The 20931-nt window shown below is 39.6% G+C and overlaps 1 protein-coding gene across 2 annotated transcripts in view; it reads right to left on the bottom strand.

Moving 5' to 3' along the window:
* Window positions 1–992: 992 nt before the first annotated feature.
* LOC124596384 (secretion-regulating guanine nucleotide exchange factor) overlaps window positions 993–20931 on the bottom strand; it is a 98975-nt gene continuing 79036 nt past the window's right edge. Inside the window, exons 6-7 of one of the 2 annotated variants that reach the window (XR_006978294.1) lie at window positions 4374–4598; window positions 993–3512 (exon numbers count right to left, since the gene is read on the bottom strand). Coding sequence is in view for 1 of the 2 variants with exons in the window: in XM_047135505.1 (XP_046991461.1) it covers window positions 4525–4598 (74 nt within the window). In the remaining variant the exon portion in view is untranslated. Of the gene's footprint in view, window positions 4599–20931 lie in introns of both variants that reach the window. The other variant, XM_047135505.1, reaches the window with a different exon arrangement.

Genomic DNA, 20931 nt, shown 5'->3' with positions numbered 1-20931 from the left:
GTCAGAGAGATGCTGAAGTAACTGAATTGGCATACCCTTGAAGATAGACTTAAACAATCCTGAGAAACCCAGTTTACAAAGTTTCAAGAACAACCCAGTTTACAAAGTTTCAAGAACCGGCCTTAAATGAAGACTTTAGGAATATACTACAACCCCCTACATATTGCTCACATAGGGATTGTGAGGACAATATTAGATTACTCACAGCACACACAGAGGCATTTAAACAGTCATTTTTCCCATGCTCCATAACGAATCAAACAGGAAGTGCCTTGGACAAAATGTATGTTGTTTCACCATTAATTATTTTGTAAAGGTTATCTTACGGGATTTCAAATTTGTCAGCAGTTGACTGTGGATCTATTCGTGAATTATATGAGGCGTGTTTTTTAAGTAAGTACCGTTTTGCCCCATCGCAGCCGCAGCGCTGCGGTCAACGTTCTGCGCATGCGCACTGGGTACCTACATCTGTTGTCTATGCACTGACACCATTACAGTCTGATTCTTCCTTGTTTATGTTGTGTACTGAGTGTTTAAGGTGCCACCGATAATCGTGAGTCCCGCGACTGTGAAGTATGGGTTGTTATAAGATTTCTTAGTGCTAAAGGCCTAAAAGCGATCAATATTCATCATGAGATCTGTGCAGTTTATGGAGAAATCATTATGAGTGATAGAATGGTAAAAAAGTGGGTGAGTTCATTTGAATCTCTGATTGCAGAAACAGCATTAGTCCATGCATGTTGATTTTGAGAAAAACGGAAAAATAAGTTTGTGGGCCTGAGAATTCTATTTTCTTTGACAGCTCTATTTTACTTTGAACGGCGCAGTTTCTGGTGATGTCCAAACACTATTTTCAATGATGTAATGATTAGAGTATATAATGATTTAAATACGCAAAGTTCATGGACATGTGCTGTTTCTGAAATCAGTTGGTTGCCAGAAATGTAAGTCTGTGTTATTCAGCAGTTTATTTGTAAAGTTATTATGTTCAGTACAAAAAATTATTATTATTAGGCTACATAACAGTTTCTGAAGATCAGCTGTATTATTTCTCATTACCAAAATTCTTATTCTATGTGTACATAACAGATTCTGAACAACTACTTTTAAGTACAAATTACAATCAGGTAAAGAGCAAGCTTAGTGAAATATTGCTTGTACCCATGTCTGTTATTCACTGTCAGGCCCTCTGCTGTCTACTGAAGGCCAGTTGTAGAGAACTCTGTAAATGCATAGGTTCTCTTCAGGGACATACGGCTCCAATTTCTTGAGGTCAGCTAGTTTCTTGTCACTTAGTGGTACACACTTTTCGTATGCTGCAGCTGTCGCTAGAGTTACTGTTGTTTTTAAATCAAGAAGTAAACGAAAAGTGTGAGTCACCAGGCTTCCAATGTATGGTTTTGCAATGACATTCCCACTACACTCACTGTTGTATTCAAATTCCATGAATTCTGAAACGGTGAAGGATTGTTTCTCATTCCTTGTGAGCACTTTGCTGTTCATTGTTTCTAAAGACAAGGCATTGTGTTTATAAAATTTAGGCCACCATTGTTTGAAAGCCAGTACAAACTCTGTTGAAACAACATTAACCTGGTATTTGTTAAAGGTACTTGCAGCAACAATAAGTTCTACAAACTGCATGATGCTATAAATCCTATCAACAGCTCGAATTTTTCTCTTAATCACTGCAAAGTCCATGTCACAGGGTAAGAATGAATGGCCCCTGACCGGGAAATAATAATAAATTCTGAGTAAACGCTGAGATGCTGCAACTGCCATGACAAACCTGACCATAGTATTATTCTTATTCTGCCCTGGGCAGCCATCTGAAAATATATGCGGGTATTTTATGTTTGGTCACCTTCGTGATAAATGTAGAATGTTGCATATCCTGTCTTCAGCTTGTGGATATTGAATACATTAACATTGAGTTGTCAAGGGTAGAAAACTTCCTGAACTGGAATGGTAGGAAGGGACAAATTTTGCATAAAATCTATGGCAATACCTGCAACATCCTCGTCTTTTTGACACAGTACTTGTACTTCACGAATACGAGCAGAAAACTTTGCAGCCCTGCGTTTATGAACCATCATTTCTGCAGCGGCAACCCTCTTAGCCTTTTCATTCAGTGTTTTGTTTCGTAATTTATTTTGAAGCGCTTCACAAGTACCACATATGTCAACTTGTGGTCAATGAAATGTAAGTGAAAAACGTTCTTTGAATATTTTTAAATAAAATTCGTACTTAATATTACTTGCTTGGGGATGTCGTAATCTGAACTGCTCATGCGTGATTTTGACATTAAGTTGGCTATTTAAATAATGCTGTTCTCTTGTGCCATAGTGAGTAATTTTTTGGGGATAGGAATTTATGTTATCAATTAAGGTGCGATTCCTAACACGGCGACAGCGACCGACCGCAGTTGCAGAAGTCAGATGGCAATGCTGCAGCCTGCAGTCGGTGCATTGCAGAACACAGCGACAGACAAGTTATGCAGTTGCCAGGAACAACTGCGCGAGGCGAGATGTCTGTTAACACCACCAATGTTATTGCGCTGTTGTTGGAAGAGGAGGACGATGACATTTTATTGTTGCATTCCAGGAAAAAATGAAAGCTGGTAATGCCTTTATGCCTTTATATAAAAGTAGAACTGCAGAAGGTAGTTACACAGTACTGATAAAAATACATTTGTTAGGTGATGAAAATATCTTCAGGAACTACTATCGTTTAAATAAAAGATAGTTTAATTTTGTGCTCAGTTTTATTAAAGATGACATAATGCCACAGTGCCTAAGAAACGTAATAAGTGCAGAAGAAAAATTATATTTGACGCTAAGTCCACAAAATGTTATACATTATTAGATTGTGCTGCAGTTCCAAGACTTTGTGAGAGAGTTGTGGAGGTTGAAGGGCTGCTGATGTGTGTTGCACTGTGCAGCCATTATTTCATAATCAGAAATGATCATACTAATTTTTCGTTTGGCTTCTGCCTTATAAACTGGAGGTAAACTCCTGACAACGGTGCTGATGTGACAGAAAAATAAGTCAATATAATCATCATTGTGTTCCATAAACATTTTTAGTAAATTTTGCCTAATTTCGTCCCTTTCTTTCCACATTTGTAATATTGTATCATCATTACTACGAACTTTACTGTGTTTTCTTTTCCGTGCTGGCACATAACGTCCATCGTTTGTTACCACAGATGTTTCACCACTATTTCCTATTGTATGTGTTTCTGCCGTATCTTCTTCCTGTGATGCTGAAAGGTCCAGTTGACGAGTTCGATCTCCACTGTCTTCTTGGCTTTCTTGTATTGTTGTCTGTGATGATGTCAATGTAATATTTATTCCTCCAGATTTGTGTTGTGCAACACTGTCAAGGAACAATAGCTGTTTGTCCTTTTGTTTTTGAATTTTTTGATGCAGCAGAGCCCGTTCCTAATTTGCTTTTCTTCTTGAACCTCTGGTAACCGTCCCTTAAAAATTTCTACTTCTTCTTACAGTCATCACCTGTAAATGGAAATTATATTAGCTGTATGTTTTCATTTGTTTCAGATTCTTAGCCACAGCCGAAAATTACCAGTCTTTATCATTTGCCTATTGTATATCACCATCTTACATATCAAGAGTTGTTAAAAATGTTTTGAAGATATTAAGAATAAAGCTGCAGCCCATGTTGATGCCACCTTCTACTGAATCAGATTTCAGACGTATTGAAGAAGAATTTTGGCTTAAATGCAATATACCTAATTGTGTAGGTGCTATAGATGGAAAACATGTTCGCATAAGGGCACCAGAGAAAAGTGGATCTCTGTTTTTTAATTACAAAGATTTTTTTCAATTATTCTGCTGGCTATTGTGGACGCAAATTGTAAATTCATTAGCGTTGATGTCGGCACTTACAGAAAAGAGTCTGATAACGGTATGTTTCAGAAATCGGCTATGGGCAAGAAAATAGCTGCAAAGGAGTTTAATATACCTCCACCAAAATGTTTGCCAGACACAAATGTGGGTATATTCGGCCAGTAAAAGCAGTCTCCGGTCGCTATGCGGTTCGGCGGCAGCGGCACTACTGGTCCCTGACCAGATGTGCGGTCTGCCGCCGAAGCAGGTATACAGCGGCAGACGAGGCTGCCGCCGCATTCAGCACGCCTCACATTGCAAACAATGGCAACCAGTGGTGCCGCCTGCAGCCGGTCGTGTTCGGAATCGCACCTTTATCAAACTTATTTCTGCACTACTGATTTGATTTCCCGATGCATTTTTACCCCTCTGGTCACTAGGTGACTTTCCACAAGCAAGCAGATTGCTTATCCTCCTTACCCTTTTGTTTGTGACACCATGGATACTTAAGAAAGCTTTCTTGCATACCTCTGATCGTCCAGTGCTGGAATTAATAAAATACTGAAAGTTGTTGCATCTTGGTTTCAGTTGCCTCCTTCTGGTAGTCTTCTTCACCTTCTGGAAATATTGCCTACAGTAATCAGCCATTGGAGATAAAAATCTTGTGCGTCCTTTGGTGTCATGTTGTAGAAAAGTGAAAATACTTCATTTCTTCCCTCTTCAGGAATTCTTCCAAAGCAGTTTCTACGACATCTACAAAATTACACAGATATTTCAGTCACGCAATAAATCATTAGTTTACTATTTTACTGACATATAACATTACTTACTTGCAGTCCACACCAGTGCTTTTCTTTGAAACTAACTTTCCACTGTAGTTTTTGTACTCTAAACCTTTAATTCGCGACCTTTTTATGATTTCATGCTGATACCCAACATTCTTTACACCTTTTTTCCTCTTTATACTTTCACCACCATCATGTACATTCATATCTTCCCTGTTCAACATTGCTGTGCTTCACAAAGAAAAACTGTGCGAACAAAGAGACAATATTACACAACAGGCTAGCCAATGTTGGCTGCAGAAATAGCACTAGTCCTGGACAAGTGTTCTTTCTCCTCTCACTCAAAACGTCGGGATCTTGTTTGTCCCATTAAGAATGATGGACAAATGTTGTTTCTGCATTCATTCGATAGAGGGAGCGCCATAACATGGAAATCAGCTCGTAACTCAATTTAACTAAAAAGTGGACAAGTGTTGTTTGTGCAATCAGTGATTCATTTAAAGATGGCCACACAAATGTGCATGATGAACAATGGAGTGGGCGTCCTTCGGTCGTTAATGAAAGTTTGGTGCAGGAAGTGGACAATAAGGTGAGAGAAAACAGACGCTTTACGATTTCCTCCTTGCGGGATGACTTTCCTAATGTTTCTCGTAGTGTTTTGTATGGCATTGTGACCGAGCACTTGAATTACCGAAAATTGTGCGCACATTGGGTACCGAAAATGATGACGGATGTGCACAAAACCAAATGTTTAGACAGTGCATTGACTTTTCCTTGAGCAGTACCACAATGACGGTGATGATTTGATAAGCCAAATTGTTACGGGTGATGAAACATGGGTGGCCTACGTCACAACAGAATTAAAGCAACAGTTCATGGAATGGCGGCATTCAGATTCACCCAGAAAAGTGAAGTTTTTAGCAAACAATTTCTGCCTGGAAAATCATGTGCACAGTTTTTTGGGACAGGAAAGGAGTATTGCTTGTGGAATTTCTGCCTTGTAATGAGATAATCAATGCAGCAGCTTACTGTAAGACATTGCACAATCTGCACCGTTCAATTCAGAACAAAAGACATGGCAACTTGAGCAAGGACATCGTTTTGCTGCAAGACAATGCCCATCCGCATGTGGTGAATCAGACCAAAGTTCTCATCACACCTTTTCGATGGGAGACTCTAGATCATCCTCCGTACAACCCCGAACTTGCACCCAGTGACTATCATCTGTTCCTGCACTTGAAGAAACACCTTTGTGGTCAGCGTCTTCAAGACGATGACAAAGTCAAAACAGTAGTGATGCAGTAGTTAACAAGTCAGGCGGCAGACTTCTATGAGGAGGGTATTCAAAAACTGGTATAACGTTATGACAAGTGCCTCAATATTGACAGAAATTATGTAGAAAAGTAGATCAAGGCACAGGCTTTCATGTAAAAATTAAATTATTGAGATATCTTAGCACGTCTTTTTTTAATTTCAGAACAGTTCTTACTTAAAAACATGCCTCGTTAATTAAGATTTGATCAGTGTTAACCCTTAAGATAACAATTTATTATTACACCCTACTGACGCCAATGTTGTCAGAATGCTGTTTACTTTCTCACTGCTTACAAAATTCACTTCTAGATGTAAGTGGCATGCTCAGTATTGATGCTCAATCTTTCAGTTTACATGTATGTCAATAGTTATCTATTTTTGAGCATTGTTGCAATGACTTACCATCAATTGATAACTCTAATACTGTGTTGTTCGTTTGTTGACATCATTCTTTGTAACACTGTTTACAATGTGTTATTTCATCTGACATTGTTGTTTTTATGCACTATTGTTTCTGTGCTGTTTTTCTTTAAGTTCATGTTCGCAGTTTGTTTATTTCATTCACTTTTTCAATTTTGTAATAAAAGACAGAAGTTGTGAGTTGTTGGTAAATACTAGTCATAGAGAATATTTTAGTGAAACTAGCAGCAGTTGAAAGATGTTTGTGCTGGTATAGAGATTGAAAATGATGACAGAATGGAAAATACACAATACATTGAAGTGATTACATCTGAAACACCACAGATGCTACCACATCCAATTCACAATGTGTCTGGACTGCACCATATGCCATCACTGGGCTCTTTTTCAATTGAATATTTCAATTTAGTTTTCACTGCAGTGTTACTTCAACTAACTGTCACTGAAACAAATTGCTCAGGTAAGCAATTTATATTTAAACATGTGGCTACTTTGTGCAGCCCATCTAAAAAATTGAAAAATGTCACAAGAGCTGAGGGAAGAGGTTTCATAGCATGCTTACTGAATATGGGACTCAACAAAAGACCTATATTGTATTCATTCTCATGCACAGAATCATAAAGACATTTCCATGGTTTGGCAAAATGTATTTTCTTCCAGAACACAAGTGTTAGGCGTGACAGGACTGCATACATCAGACAGAACTTTATGTACTGTACAGTTATTGCAATTATTATCTCTGTAAATAATGTTAAAAATTTTGTTTTTCTCAGAAATTTGTATAGGTTTTATGGACAATTATATGGAAACAAAAGCAAATTTATATTATTTTTTTAAAAATACTTTTTATTTCATCACTTATAAACAATTTAAAGTGAAGATATATGTGAATCTGGGTATGCTTTGTAAACTACAATGAATAAGTGGCATTTTTTTCATATTTTTAAATTGAATGCAGCATAATATATGGCTGTTGAAATGAAACACTTCATGACAGTATAAAAACATATGATACTTTTAGCATTCACGGTTCAAAATGGCTGACTGCAAAAGGGTTAAGAAAGATAAATGTATAATGTACTGTAAAATGAACGGATTTCAGCATCATGAGTGCCTCTGATTGAACTATTGTCAGCCATTTTGAACCTGGATCAGTCTGGTACAAACTTTCAGTGTGACACATCATGAGTGGTTGTAAGTAAGATTTCTTGAATGATTAACCTACTTGCACATTTTGAAAATGAACAAAGGAACCTGGGCTAGACTACGATTGGGGTTCTAACAACCTTAGAACTATTTTCACAGTGGGTTTTCCTGATTTGTAATTGAGACAGCTAAATGCTGTGGAAGTGGCGATATTACTACATATGATAAAAAGCACTCCGTCAATAGGCCACAAGTGGCCCATTGGGACCATCCGACCGCTGTGTCTTCCTCAGCTGAGGCTGCAGATAGAAGGGGCGCACGGTCATACACCGCTTTCCCGGTCGTTATGATGGTTTTCTTTGACCGGAGCAGCTACTATTCGGTCAAGTAGCTCTCAATTGGCATCACGAGGCTGAGTGCACCCCGAAAAATGGCAACAGCACATGGCGGCCTGGATGGTCACCCATCGAAGTGCCGGTCATGCCCGACAGCACTTAATTTTGGTGATGTGATGGGAACCGTTGTATCCACTCCAGTAAGGTCATTGCCACTACATATGATAGAGACACTTTTTTTATTTTCACCTTAAAGGAACTTTAATATGTGTGCTGAATTGGTTATAACCAAAGAGAACAGTCTTCTGTCATACTACAAATATTCTGAACTTGTGTGAACAAACAGTTTTAATAAGAATTTAATTTGATGATGTAGGAAACAGTTAATCCCAGCCATCTTTATCCCATCTGCATCTTTTATTAACTGGGAATGAACACTGCATTGAACATTTTACAACAAATGGTTGGCCTACTCTTACATTTATTTTAAAAAAATAGTTGGCCTCTCTGCACAGCCAGTTGTTAGTATAAGAGATGGAATGTAAAATTTTCGGGACTGGTGCTGCCATCTGGGTAAGTAGGAGTAGTTGATCTTTGCACCGCTAGGTGGCGAGAGCTGCATATCTGATGAGTCAGTGTGCGGAGTGGCATTCAACTGGGAGGACTTGTTGCATGTCCACAGTGATTTCCATAATACTCTGTGTTTGGTGTGTGTCGATTTTACGATTGGTCCATGAACAGAACAGTGTATGTGTATCAAATTCTGCGCGAATCTCGGGAAAAGTGCTATGGAGACCCTTGCAATGATTCAACAAGTGTTTGGGGGCCAGGGCATGAGCCGTACGCAAGTGTTTGAGTGGCATGCTTGGTTCAGGGCCGGCCGTACAGACATTGAAGATGATGCTCGCACTGGAAGGCCCATTAGCCGCACAATGCCAGACATTGTTGCCAAACTTCAACAATTGTTTCTTGCAGATCAACATCGAACCATTCAAGACCTCGCGGATGAAGTGGGTATTGGTTATGGAACATGTCAATGAATGTTGACTGGTGAATTGGGCATGCATCGTGTCACCACAAAATTTGTGCCAAGGATCTTGACTGCCGATCAGAAGGCACAGCGTGTTGAAGCAGGCATGGACCTTCATTAGACCGCATCTGATGATCCATCCTTCTTATCACGGGTTATCACCAGCAACGAGAGCTGAATTTACGGTTATGACCCAGAGACAAAGCAACAACCGTCCCAGCGGAAGAGCCCGAGCTCTCCAAGACCCAAAAAAGCGAGACAGGTGAAGAGCAAAGTGAAGAGAATGATCATTGTTTTCTTTGATACCAAGGGAATTGTGCACAAAGAATTCGTCCCACCCAACCAAACAGTGAATTCCGTGTACTTTTGTTACATTTAGCGATGGCTCCGTGAAAATGTGGGGCAACAATGGCCCGAACTTTGGCGTCAAGGATACTGGCTGCTGCATCACGACAACGCGCCCTATCACACGTCCTTGCTCTCCAGGACCTTTTTGGCAAAAAACAAGATGGCAGTTCTACCCCACCCACCATACTTACCAGATTTGGCACCTTGCAACTTCATGCTACTCCCAAAACTGAAACTCAAGTTGAAAGGCCATTGGTTCGACACTCTAGAAAGGAGTCAAGAAGCATCGCTGGCGGTGATAAACACCCTCAAAGACAGGACTTCCAGAAAACGTTTGACCAGTGGCAGAAGCACTGGGACTGGTGTGTACGTGCGGATGGGAACTACTTCAAGGGTGATGGTGACCATTAGTCCAAAGGTAAGGCTTTCAACAGATGGTAGCACCAGTCCCAAAAATTTTGGATAGCACCTCGTATACACACACACACACACACACACACACACACACACACACACACTAGCTTTTCCCCCACGCCTTCGACCCCGTTGCGCTTATATCACATATATTGCATACATATGTATTCTTGATTCTTTTTTGTTTTACACCATACAGCTCCAGAGAGGATGTTTATTATTTGTGATATTTAGCTGAGAGACATGATCTTTGGTCTCAAAACCTATTGAAAAAATTATTGACTTGCTGTAGTGCTCATTGAACAGCACATATGAGAGACAAATTGCAGTTCATACTTTTAAAGTATTCCAAGAAATACCAACAGGTTGCTTTAGAAAATATTTACATATCACTCCATTCTCATCCCCATTCCCATCACTAGGAGTATCTTACTCCCACAGTACTTTTATTAAAAAATAAATAAAATAAAATGTCATGTTGATATCAGATTTAGTTGAAATTGCTCCAGGCATTCCTGAATGATGCTTTTATGCCACCCCTTTTCACCTTCACTCTCAGCTGTAGGTTGCCAAGGGGTGTTTTCAAGGTTTCACATTATGTGTGTACTTAATTGGTAGAAATTGTTTCAGGTGTTGAAGAGGTGAGCACATATGCGCGCGCGCGCGCACACACACACACACACACACACACACACGCACACACACACCTAGGGGTGAAAAATAATCAGGACTGTCATCAGTGAACCTATCAACCCCGAAAACTATGGAGTCAATATTGGTCATTATTGAATATTTTTAAATGTCATGGCTTCTCATCCCCACACCCACCTCTAGGTATGGCAGTTATGGATGTATTACCTACAAAGCATTTTTATACAAATAATGACTCGCATATATACAAGATTTGGTTAAAATTGCTCCAGACACTCCTGAGCTGCATTTCTGTGTCACCCAGTCTTCACCAGCTCCTCCTCGTCTCACTCCCCCCAACCCTATCTAAGGTATGTGGTTCTTTCTCACACAGGTAATAAATGATACATGTATCAAGTCTTGTTGAAACTATCAATTGGTTTAGGAGGAATGATTATATACACATATATTAATGGGGTGTTTGGTTGCTTTTTTAACCATGATCATCAAAATTTTGAGTTGACAATTTGTAACTGAATATTGTTCCTTTTTTCTGAGAATAATCTTCAAACATCTGTTCAGTTGGGCTTTTATGAAAAATTGTCTATAACAAAAGTGACATATCAGCTCTCAAACTCAGTTTTTGTGGAAATAAGCAAGCAACATTCATCTGTTGGAATTTTCTCTAATCGTGACAACATGTTCAGTCATGTAGATCACAAAATCTGTTAAGGAAGCTTAAACATTACTGTGTTCGAAAAATTCCTGTTGTATGGATGGAGACATATTGTAGTAACAGATACCATACAGCCACATTAATAAATAATGCCACTGGAATGGTTCTAAATTTGGTTTGGAAAACATTAAATATGGTTTCTTATGAGTCAGTACATGAAATACTATTGTTCTTTACTTACATAAATAATTTAGTAAAGGCATTTCAAAAACTGCATTGTTTTCTGATAACAGACTTATACCGATAGAGGCTGTCTCTTGGCCACAGTTTGGCAGGGCCATTCATGTGGACAGATGGTATGTTAGTGGTCATATCCATGTAGAGAGCCACACAGTTGTTGCTGCTTAGTTGGTAGACTACATTGTTGCTTTCACAGGTGGCTCTGCCTTTAATGGAGGTAGGAATTGCACGTGACTGGACTGGAGTAAGTGGTAGTGGGAAGATGTATGGGGACAAGTCTTGTATCAAGGTCTTTTACAGGGATATAAACCCACCCCCATAGCTGAGGTCACTAACATATGCCTGTGAGGTGGCACTAAAGTCCCTGATCATTATTCTTTGTGCCAATGTCCGGAATTAAAATCATGCCTTTCTGTAGCACCTCATGATGTGAGGGAATATGATGCTGTTGACGGTGGTCTGTCCATTGGATGGAGATGTTAAGCCCTGTGACATCCTTGGTGCTGTTCGAAAGGAGTAGGCATGTATCAGCACTGGGTTTCATCATTCCCTTCTCTCCTCCTCTTACCATCATCATCATCATCACCATACAAAACAAACATAACACCACAGAATACATATATACATATACTGCAATCACCGACACTCAACAAATACATATAAGACAATCCCCCATATCTGCAAGGAAATAGGCCATTGTGCATGGAGAAGGAAAAGTCTTGCTGACTACGTGGCTAAATCTACTGCTTGGGTTCTCCAAGCCAACAATGCCATGTGACTTCAGAGGAAAATGAGCTGTGGGCCAAGGAGTTGTGAGCAGAGGAAGAATAAGGAAAGAGAAGGATATTGCATAGGTTGTGTGGGCTGTGGAGTACCACTGTGGGAGGGGTAGGAAGGATATTTCTCATTTCAGGGTTGTCAAAACACTGGTCGAGAACATGATTTAATTGCTCTTGCACTTTCTGGACGAGATGGGGGAAGTTTAGTTTGTCTGCAAAGGCCTCAGCAAGACCCTTGGCATATTCAGAGGAACTGCTCGTCACCTCATATCTGATAACTACAGGTGGCTACGTTTGATGTGGATAGAGGTACTGACTGTGCCATCTGTGAGGTAGAGATTGGCATTGAAGAAGGTCATATGTTGGGCCGAGGAGGGCTAGGTGAAGTGAATGGGGGAGAAAGAATTGAGGACAGGATGCCCTCAATCTCAGTCCAGATCATGAAGATGTCATCAGTGAATCTGAACCAGATGAGGGGTTTGGGATTCTGGGTAGCTGGAAAGGATCCTTCTAGATGGCATGAATAGGTTTGCGTAGGATTGTACCATATGAGTGCCAATGGCTGCACAACAGATATGTTTAAAGGTGATGCCTTCAATGGAGAAGTAATGATTGGTGAGGACGTAGTTGGTCATGATGACTAGAAAGGTGGTTTCAGTTCTGGAGCCAGTAGAGCAAGCCGGTAGGCATTGGGGATTTATTGTAGAGGGAGATGGCCACCAATAGTAACAAGTAGGGTGGTAAAGAGACAGGAACTGTGCAGAGTCTGTAGTGAAAATAGTTCCTGTCTTTTTCAAACAGGAGGATAGGTAACCCTACAGGTAATAGGGCAGAGATTTTCTCTGTGGGGGCACAGTATTCAGCCACGAGGCGGTGCCCTGAATAGTTTGGTTTACATATATTAGGAAGCATGTAGAAGGTTTGAGTGCAGGAACTGGTTGAAGTGAGGAGGGAGATAGACTTACGGGAGAGGTCCCGGAATGGACTTAGAGGTTTGACAAGAGACTGAAGACCATTTGAAAAGTTACTGCTAGAATGGGGTCACTGTGGCACAGCTTGTAGGTGGACGTGTGTAACAGCTAGTGGAGACCACCAACCAGATAATTCCTGCAGTTCATAACATCAGCGATAGAACCTTTGTCAGCAGGTAGGATTATAAGTTCAGGATATTTTTTTAGGTGGTAAATTGCAGTCCTTTCTTTGGGTGTGAGCTTGGTTTCCATGTTGAAAGGTGTGGGGAATGATGGTGAGGCAAAGTTTGAGGTTAGGAAATGCAAGGAAGTTACAGGGGATTATTGTGGCGGTGGTTAGATTGAGTTCAGTATTGGTTTTGGGCCTAGGCTGGTAGGTTTGGTGGCAAAAAAGTGATCCCATGCAGAGGCCAAGAGATGAAAAGAAGGTCTGTAACAAGCCCAGTGTGTTTGGATTTGGGAGTGGGGTAGAAGGTGAGGCCTTTGATAGGAACTTATACACTTTTGGAGGACAGCTTCACAACCATATTGTGGGTCTGTTTAGGCTCTGGGTTCTGTAAGGTGGTAGGAAGGAGTTTAAGGGTAAGGCAGATATAGTAGATCTGCAAGACAGGGTTTAGCTGCTAAGATGGGGTATGGGGAAGGTTTCATGGAGGTTCGTGGAGGTAATGGTGGCGGTTAGTTGCAGTCTCAGGCAGGAGTAAGATAGAGAAATTGGACAGTTTCTTCAAGAGGTGTTCTGTACCAGAAATAGAGACCAACCGGCACACTAAATTAAACTCTAGTTCAGAATTTCATACATTCAGCCAGAAGCATTATTGAAAATTGTCACATATTCAACAACAAATTGAAGGAGTACATTATTAGCAACTGTCTTCCATAATTTATCTAAACATTTGTACTCCATGAGGAATGTACCTATTAATACCAATATTCATATTAAATAAGTATTAACTTTTCCATTATATAAAGAGCTGATAGTGTTCTGTGAAGTGAGAGACCTTACATAAGTGCTTAGTATTAAATAACAAAAAGTTGCTGATTATTGTAAGAGAAAATTCTTTTCAAAGTAGGTGCTGTTCTAATATATTAATCTAGAAGTAATTCCCTCTAGTTGAATTTTTTGTTAATATAATTTCCAGGAGCAGCCTTCAATCAGTTAAGAGTTAATGGCAGTGAGACGTAAACTTCAAACGCAAAAAAAAAGGGGGGGGGGGGGTTTCTCAGTCAACAATTGAGAGATAAGTGATGATAATTGATAGGAGAGACATGAAAACAGAGAAAGTGGATGAGGGAACAATCTGGAGTGGAACACATGTTAATGAGTGGACAGAACATACAGCCAGGCGAAAGGATGGTGAAAGGAGCAATGAAATACTTAACTGGACGTGAAGAGATAATGGAGAGCCATGAAGATGACCTAATGGAAGGGTAGAAAATAACATTTGAAAACATGTAGCAGCAACATGGATGCATGTAGCTGAATATAATAATGCATGGAGTAGTCTGGAAAAGATGCTTGCCCATCAGTGGCTGTCTGACTTGTGCTGAGAGTTATGGCAATGTGTAGGATAGATGTAAACCTGGAGGTGACTGCTACTTACTGTAATATATTCTTTCATAGGTGTTACCTAATCGCATTGAAGGCAGACGTCGTTGTTCTTATCGTTTTCAGATCGAAGACTGGTTTGATTCAGCTCTCCGTGATAGCCTATCCTGTCTTTTCATCTCTACATTACTAATGTAATTTCCATCCATTAAAACATACACAAGATTGTTGCCCCTCTTCAGGAATGAGATGTTAGTTGAGAGGAAGGGGTTAGCAAAGAGTAGGTAGATGTATGCATTTAAAATTTCATTTACAAATGCCATAGTTTGCCCAGATCACTACAAGATTGAGATGAAAGCAACTTACAGCGAAAGACGTATGCTGGTAAACAGGTATCATATGTCATTTTCATTACTGCAAGATTTCAAAGACCTTGAGATATACCTGTGGTTATTATTTTGGTGTAAGAGGTGAGCACCGTCAGTAGTTTCTCACGTCCAGATTTCCCGTGGATGTACTTACTGTTAGCAGAGTAATTTTCTGGCAATATCTGATTGGAACTGTGAGATTTATTATACACATTAACATGTTAAACATGGTTACATGAATATCGTATTGTACAATCCACACAATAAAAATTAACAGTGTCCATAGCAACACAAAAGATATATACACAATCAAGGTACAGATTCTAAATTCTCACACCCCCAGAATCATGACACCCCACCCCCCATCATTTGCTCTAAAAATATGTGGTCCATAGTGATGGGCTGATTATCTATGTCTCTTATAAAGTGGTGTCTAGTGTCTATATGTTTGGTTCGACTCTTGTAGCCACTGTCAATTGTAGCTTTGTGTCACATAATAGTTTGATAGGGTCCTTCTCGGGGTTTCAAGATATTTCATTGTCTAACCTTTGAAGCAGTAGAGCCTTCTGACTTGCTGAGGTCAGGGCCATATATTCTGCCTCAGTTATGGATAAGGCTACAGTTACATAAGCAGGATATTACTGCTCCTTGAGATGTAAACAGATATCCACGTGTTGACTTCCTGTCTTCGGAATCTGTGGCCCAGTCTGCATCACAGTAACCTATTATGTGGCTGTCCTCTGCTTCAGAAAACAATAGCTTCATGTGCTTCACTCCTTTTAGATGTCTAAAGATTGTTTTGAGTGTTTGCCACTGTGGCATGTCGGGATTGTTACAAAAATGACTGACATTTACTGTCAAATAATATAGGACTGGCATTGTTCCTAACTGAGCATACATTAAACTTCCTATTGCTTCATGATTGGGTATGTTCTTCATAGCTTCTCGCTCCTGTTCTGTTTTTGGTTTCATGTCATGAGTGAGCACCTGGTTACTATCTAGTGGTGAAGAAATTGGGTTACACTCTTTTGTATTCAATCTGTTAAGAATTTGCTCCACATAGTGTGCCTGGTCTATCCATAGATAACCTTCTTTGTGGTTCCGAGTAACACCAAGATCTTTCATCTTAAATTTTTCTCTTAAACTGTTTTTGAAAACTTCTTTGCCTTGTGAATTGTTACTGAAACTTAGCATATATCCACATAAACAACAACTATACACAAGGATCAGTGGTTGATCTGTTGAAGTTTAGATTCAACAGTGTACTGTCTAATTTCAAACATTTGCTTTAATCCATATACTGCCCTTTTTAGTCTTTTAATACCAGTATATTTCAGTATCTTTGCAACAGGGTCTACTTCTGGAACTTTCACATAAATCTCTTCATGTAAGTCACCTTGCAAGAAAGCCATGACAACACTGAGATGATCAGTGTCCAGATCATGTTTAGCAAACACAGCAAATAGATACCTTTATGAGTTATATCTAATAACTGGTGCATAAGTTTCATCATAATCCATGACTTGCTTCTGACCACAACCTTTTACTACTAGCCATTTGTTTATAGCGTACAATGTGGCTTTTCAAATCTTTTTGTTTTTTTGTTTTAAACACCCATTTCACATTTATTGGTTTCTTATTTGAAGGTGAAATAGCAGACTCCCATGTGCAGTTCTCTTTATGCAATTATGACTCTTCTTGTATTGCTTTCGACCAGTATTCGGCATTGTCTAACATCATTGCTTCTTCAAGTCACAAGGGATCGTTGTCAGATGACTGTTTGGACTGTCAGATGACTGTTTGGACTGATGAGTTACAAAGTCATGTAGCTTATTCGATTTTGGGATTCTGGATGACTTTTATATTGACTCAAGCTGCTGCAGTTGCTCATTATCATTATTTGCATTATCTACTCTTGTTTGCTCATTGCAGCTAGTATTCCTCAAGTTACTACTGGATGTGCTGGTCTCAGGTTTGGTTTCAAATTCAACTTTCATTTTGCTGCTTTTCTGTCAGTGGGAGAAACAATCAACTGTTTAGAAGTACATTAATCAAAAATAACGTCCCTTGTTTTTTTATGAGTCTCTGGCAATTAGGTTCAAAAAGCCTGTAGGCTTTTGATTCTTCACAGCATCCTACCAAGGTACACTCAGTACTTTTTTGTACTATTTTCATTGGTTGGCTCTCGGAATGTGAACATAGGCCTTGCTTTTAAATATTTTGAGATGTCGAAGATCCGAGCTCTTGTTTGTCTGAGTTTCTTCTGGAGTCTTTCTTTTTGGTGCTTTGTCGAAGATCTGTTAATTAAATAGACCAGAGTGAAGACTGCTTCTGCCCAGAATTTATTTGGCACATTTGCTTTGAAGAGTAGGCATATTGGTTTTTCTACTATTGCACTGTTATAATACTCAGCTACTGCAATTTGTTCTGGTGTATATGGCACTGTAGTCTGATTTCGGATCCCTTCTTGTCTGAAATGGTTTACCTGTTTATCGCTCACGTATTCTGTCAGTATCTGTGCTTAGAGTGCAGATCATTTTTCCAGTTTGCCTTTCAACTTGATTTTTAAAGTCTTCAATCAGCTGTGGTACTTGATTTTTATTTTTGACACTATATACAAATACTTCCCTCGAATAGTCATCAATTAAAGTAAGGAAGTATTTGGCTCCGCCAACTGACAACGTATGCATTGGTCCACACAGATCTGAATGAATTATCTTGAGGATTTCTGTGGTTCTTGAGCCAGATTGTGAAAAAGGAAGTCTTGTTTGTTGGCCATCTAAGCAAATAGAACAGGAGTATTAACTGCTCCCTCAAATAAAATTCCACTCCCCAAGCCTTGGTGAAGTGTGTGCACAACTTCAGAATGCAGATGACCTAGTCTGTACTATTTGATTCTAATTCCGATTTTGCTTGAAAAATTAGATTATTTTGTTGATTTGGTCAGTGCCTACCATTTGCTAATGATGCACTAGCAACCACATTTTTGGATAAGTCGTAAATAATACAGCCTTGTTTGTTGAAATTGAATGACCTTTTTCTACTATATTACTAACAGATAGCAGATTGGTGCTTAGCTGAGCTACATACATGAAATCATCTACTTCAATTTTGCCTTTCTTGTTGCCCGTGAGAACATTGACAAACGAAGATCCTGTACCTTTTACAAGCAAATTATCATTATTTGCTATTAAAACTTGCACGAGCCTATCACTGTTTTATAATTATTTTGGTCACATGTATATTTAGACATGTGTGCTGACGTGCATCTGTGCCTGCAGCTGTGTTTGAAAAGAACATCTGGTTGCTTGCTGTCTTGGGTGAAGGTTTCGCTTTGTTTTTGCCCTTGCTGCAACAGTTTTTTTGCCAGATGCCCGACTTGTTGCCGTTGTAACACCTTGGACCTTTTTTGAAGCTAACATCACCCTTTTCCTTGGTGACCCAAAGAGCAGTGTCACTTGTCAGTTGTTTTTTACTGGCATCACATTTATTTCTTACAATAAATTATTTTTTGTGGAGCCTCCTACGATCAGCAAGTTTGAATTTCCTAAACTCATAATCATAGGTTTATATTCATATGGTAGTCCTGCAAGTAGAATAAACCCAGTCCATTGTTCTTTAATTTCAAAGCAATTATCTTTGACATGTATTCTTCGACTGATGAACAATTTTTTAGCCTGGTTGTCAGTGTCTTTAGTGACCCTATTCATTGGAAGAGGCCAGAATCTATGTAGACTTGCTTTAGCTTGTCCTACACTACTTTAGCTGAAATATACACTATGTGATCAAAAGTATCCGATCACCTCCAAAAACATCCTTTGTTCATATTATGTGCATTGTGCTGCCACCTACTGCCAGATACTCCATATCAGTGACCTCAGTAGTCATTAGACATCGTGAGAGAGCAGAATGGGGCACTCCGCAGAACTCACGGACTTCGAACGTGGTCAGGTGATTGGGTTTCACTTGTGTCATACATCTGGACCCGAGATTTCCACACTCCTAAACATTCCTAGGTCCACTGTTTCTGATGTGATAGAGGGACACGTACAGCACAAGCCAACTTCACCTGGTAACTGACGGAGACCGCCAACAGTTGAGGAGGGTCGTAATGTGTAATAGGCAAACATATGTCCAGACCATCACACAGGAATTCTAAACTGCATCAGAATCCACTGCAAGTACTGTGACAGTTAGGCGGGAGGTGAGAAAACTTTGATTTCATGCCCAAGTGACTGCTCATAAGCCACACATCACGCCAGTAAATGCCAAACGACACCTCGCTTGGTGTAAAGAGCGTAAATATTGGCTGATTGAACAGTGGAAAAACGTTGTGTGGAGTGATAAATCACGGAACACAATGTGGCGATCTGATAGCAGGGTGTGGGTATGGCGAATGCCTGGTGAATGTCGTCTGCCAGCGTGTGTAGTGCCAACAGCAAAGTGGTGTTATGGTGTGGTTGTGTTTTTCATGGAGGGGGGCTTGCACCCCTAGTTGCACTATTACAACAAAGGCGTACATTGATGTTTCAAGCACCTTCTTACTTACCACTGTTGAGGAGCAATTTGGGAATGGTGATTGCATCTTACAACACGATCAAGCACCTGTTCATAATGCACGGCCTGTGGCGGAGTGGTTACACGACAATAACATCCCTATAATGGACTGGCCTGTACAGAGTCCTGACCTGAATCCTGTGGGATATTTTGGAACGCTGACATCAATACCTCTCCTCAGTGCAGCACTCCGCGAAGAATGAGCTGCCAGTCCACAAGAAACCTTCCAGCACCTGATTGAACGTATGCCTGCGAGAGTAGCAGCTGTCATCAAGGCCAAGGGTGGGCCAACACCATATTGAATTCCAGCATTACCGATGGAGGGCGCCACGAACTTGTAAGTCATTTTCAGCCAGGTGTCCAGATACTTTTTTGATCACATAGTGTATCTTGCATATGAACATTTATTGACAGATGGACGGAGGGCATAATTTTGCCTCTCACTGTGCAAACTTTAGTTACGTTCGTTATTTTGCCACTGTCACAATCCCAGAACTGTATTCTAGATACATATGCATAGCAAACTGCCACATACTATAGTTTTTTTTTCCCGTTAGTTTCAGAATCGAATTTGTATTTACGGAAACCATTGCATTAACTGTTACATATATAGCCTGGGTCCATAACTGTTAGTAGACTAATTTGCTGTCGGTATCTGATTGGAACGGTAAGATTTATTGTACACATTAACATGTTAAAAGTTACATGCACTATTGTATTATACAGTCGACAGAATAAAAAATAACAATGTCCACAGCAATGCAAAAAATACACACACAATCAAGATATAGATTCTAAATTGTCACACTTCTCTTGTAGTTATTTATTTGATAAAGGTTGCAACTTTAGGTGTCACATAATGTTTGAGGAAAATTAAAAAGTATAAATAGCAAACAAAAACTGCGAATGATTATTGTTTATTGTTATTCAGCATAAAATAAAAATATACTGCTTCACACCAGTATGGCGTTGTCAGTATTGCTACCACATTGTTCACTAGAATTGAATTGTCTGCACTGTCACTCCCATCACTCTGCTAACTGGGCTCACTGACTGAAAACTCTACAGAACCTTCACCTGAAGTGAATTCTTACATTATGCTGGCTTGTGGCATCATGAGACCAACCGAGCCCTAAGTCATAACTATGAAGTATCTTATGATGACTCAAATGCTACTTTTCAGTATAATTCACTGGATCAAAATAGAATTTGGGAATCCTCCAGATTGCCATTTGGGTTCACATGTAAATTATGTTTGTAGTTATTGACTGAACAGGTTTGACATAGTAATAGGAGGGTAAATTACCTGTATCTTGGTATTTGGACCTTGTACATCAATACTTCAGTTGCTTCAGAATGCTGTTCACAGTAAGTATCAAGAAGTAAATTGAGAGTGCTCTCATATCAGACTTTGCTGGAGTAGTTAATGGAAATTATAACCCAAAAAGCCTGCAGATACAAAGAATATTCTAATTTCCAATAAATGTCAGTAACATTGGGGGTAATTTTGAAAAGGAAGCCCAA

Source organism: Schistocerca americana, chromosome 2, assembly GCF_021461395.2.
Source record: "Schistocerca americana isolate TAMUIC-IGC-003095 chromosome 2, iqSchAmer2.1, whole genome shotgun sequence".
Classification (NCBI taxonomy): domain Eukaryota; kingdom Metazoa; phylum Arthropoda; class Insecta; order Orthoptera; family Acrididae; genus Schistocerca; species Schistocerca americana.
The sequence above is the reverse complement of the archived record's forward strand: the minus strand, read 5'-3'. Positions and strand labels throughout refer to the sequence as shown.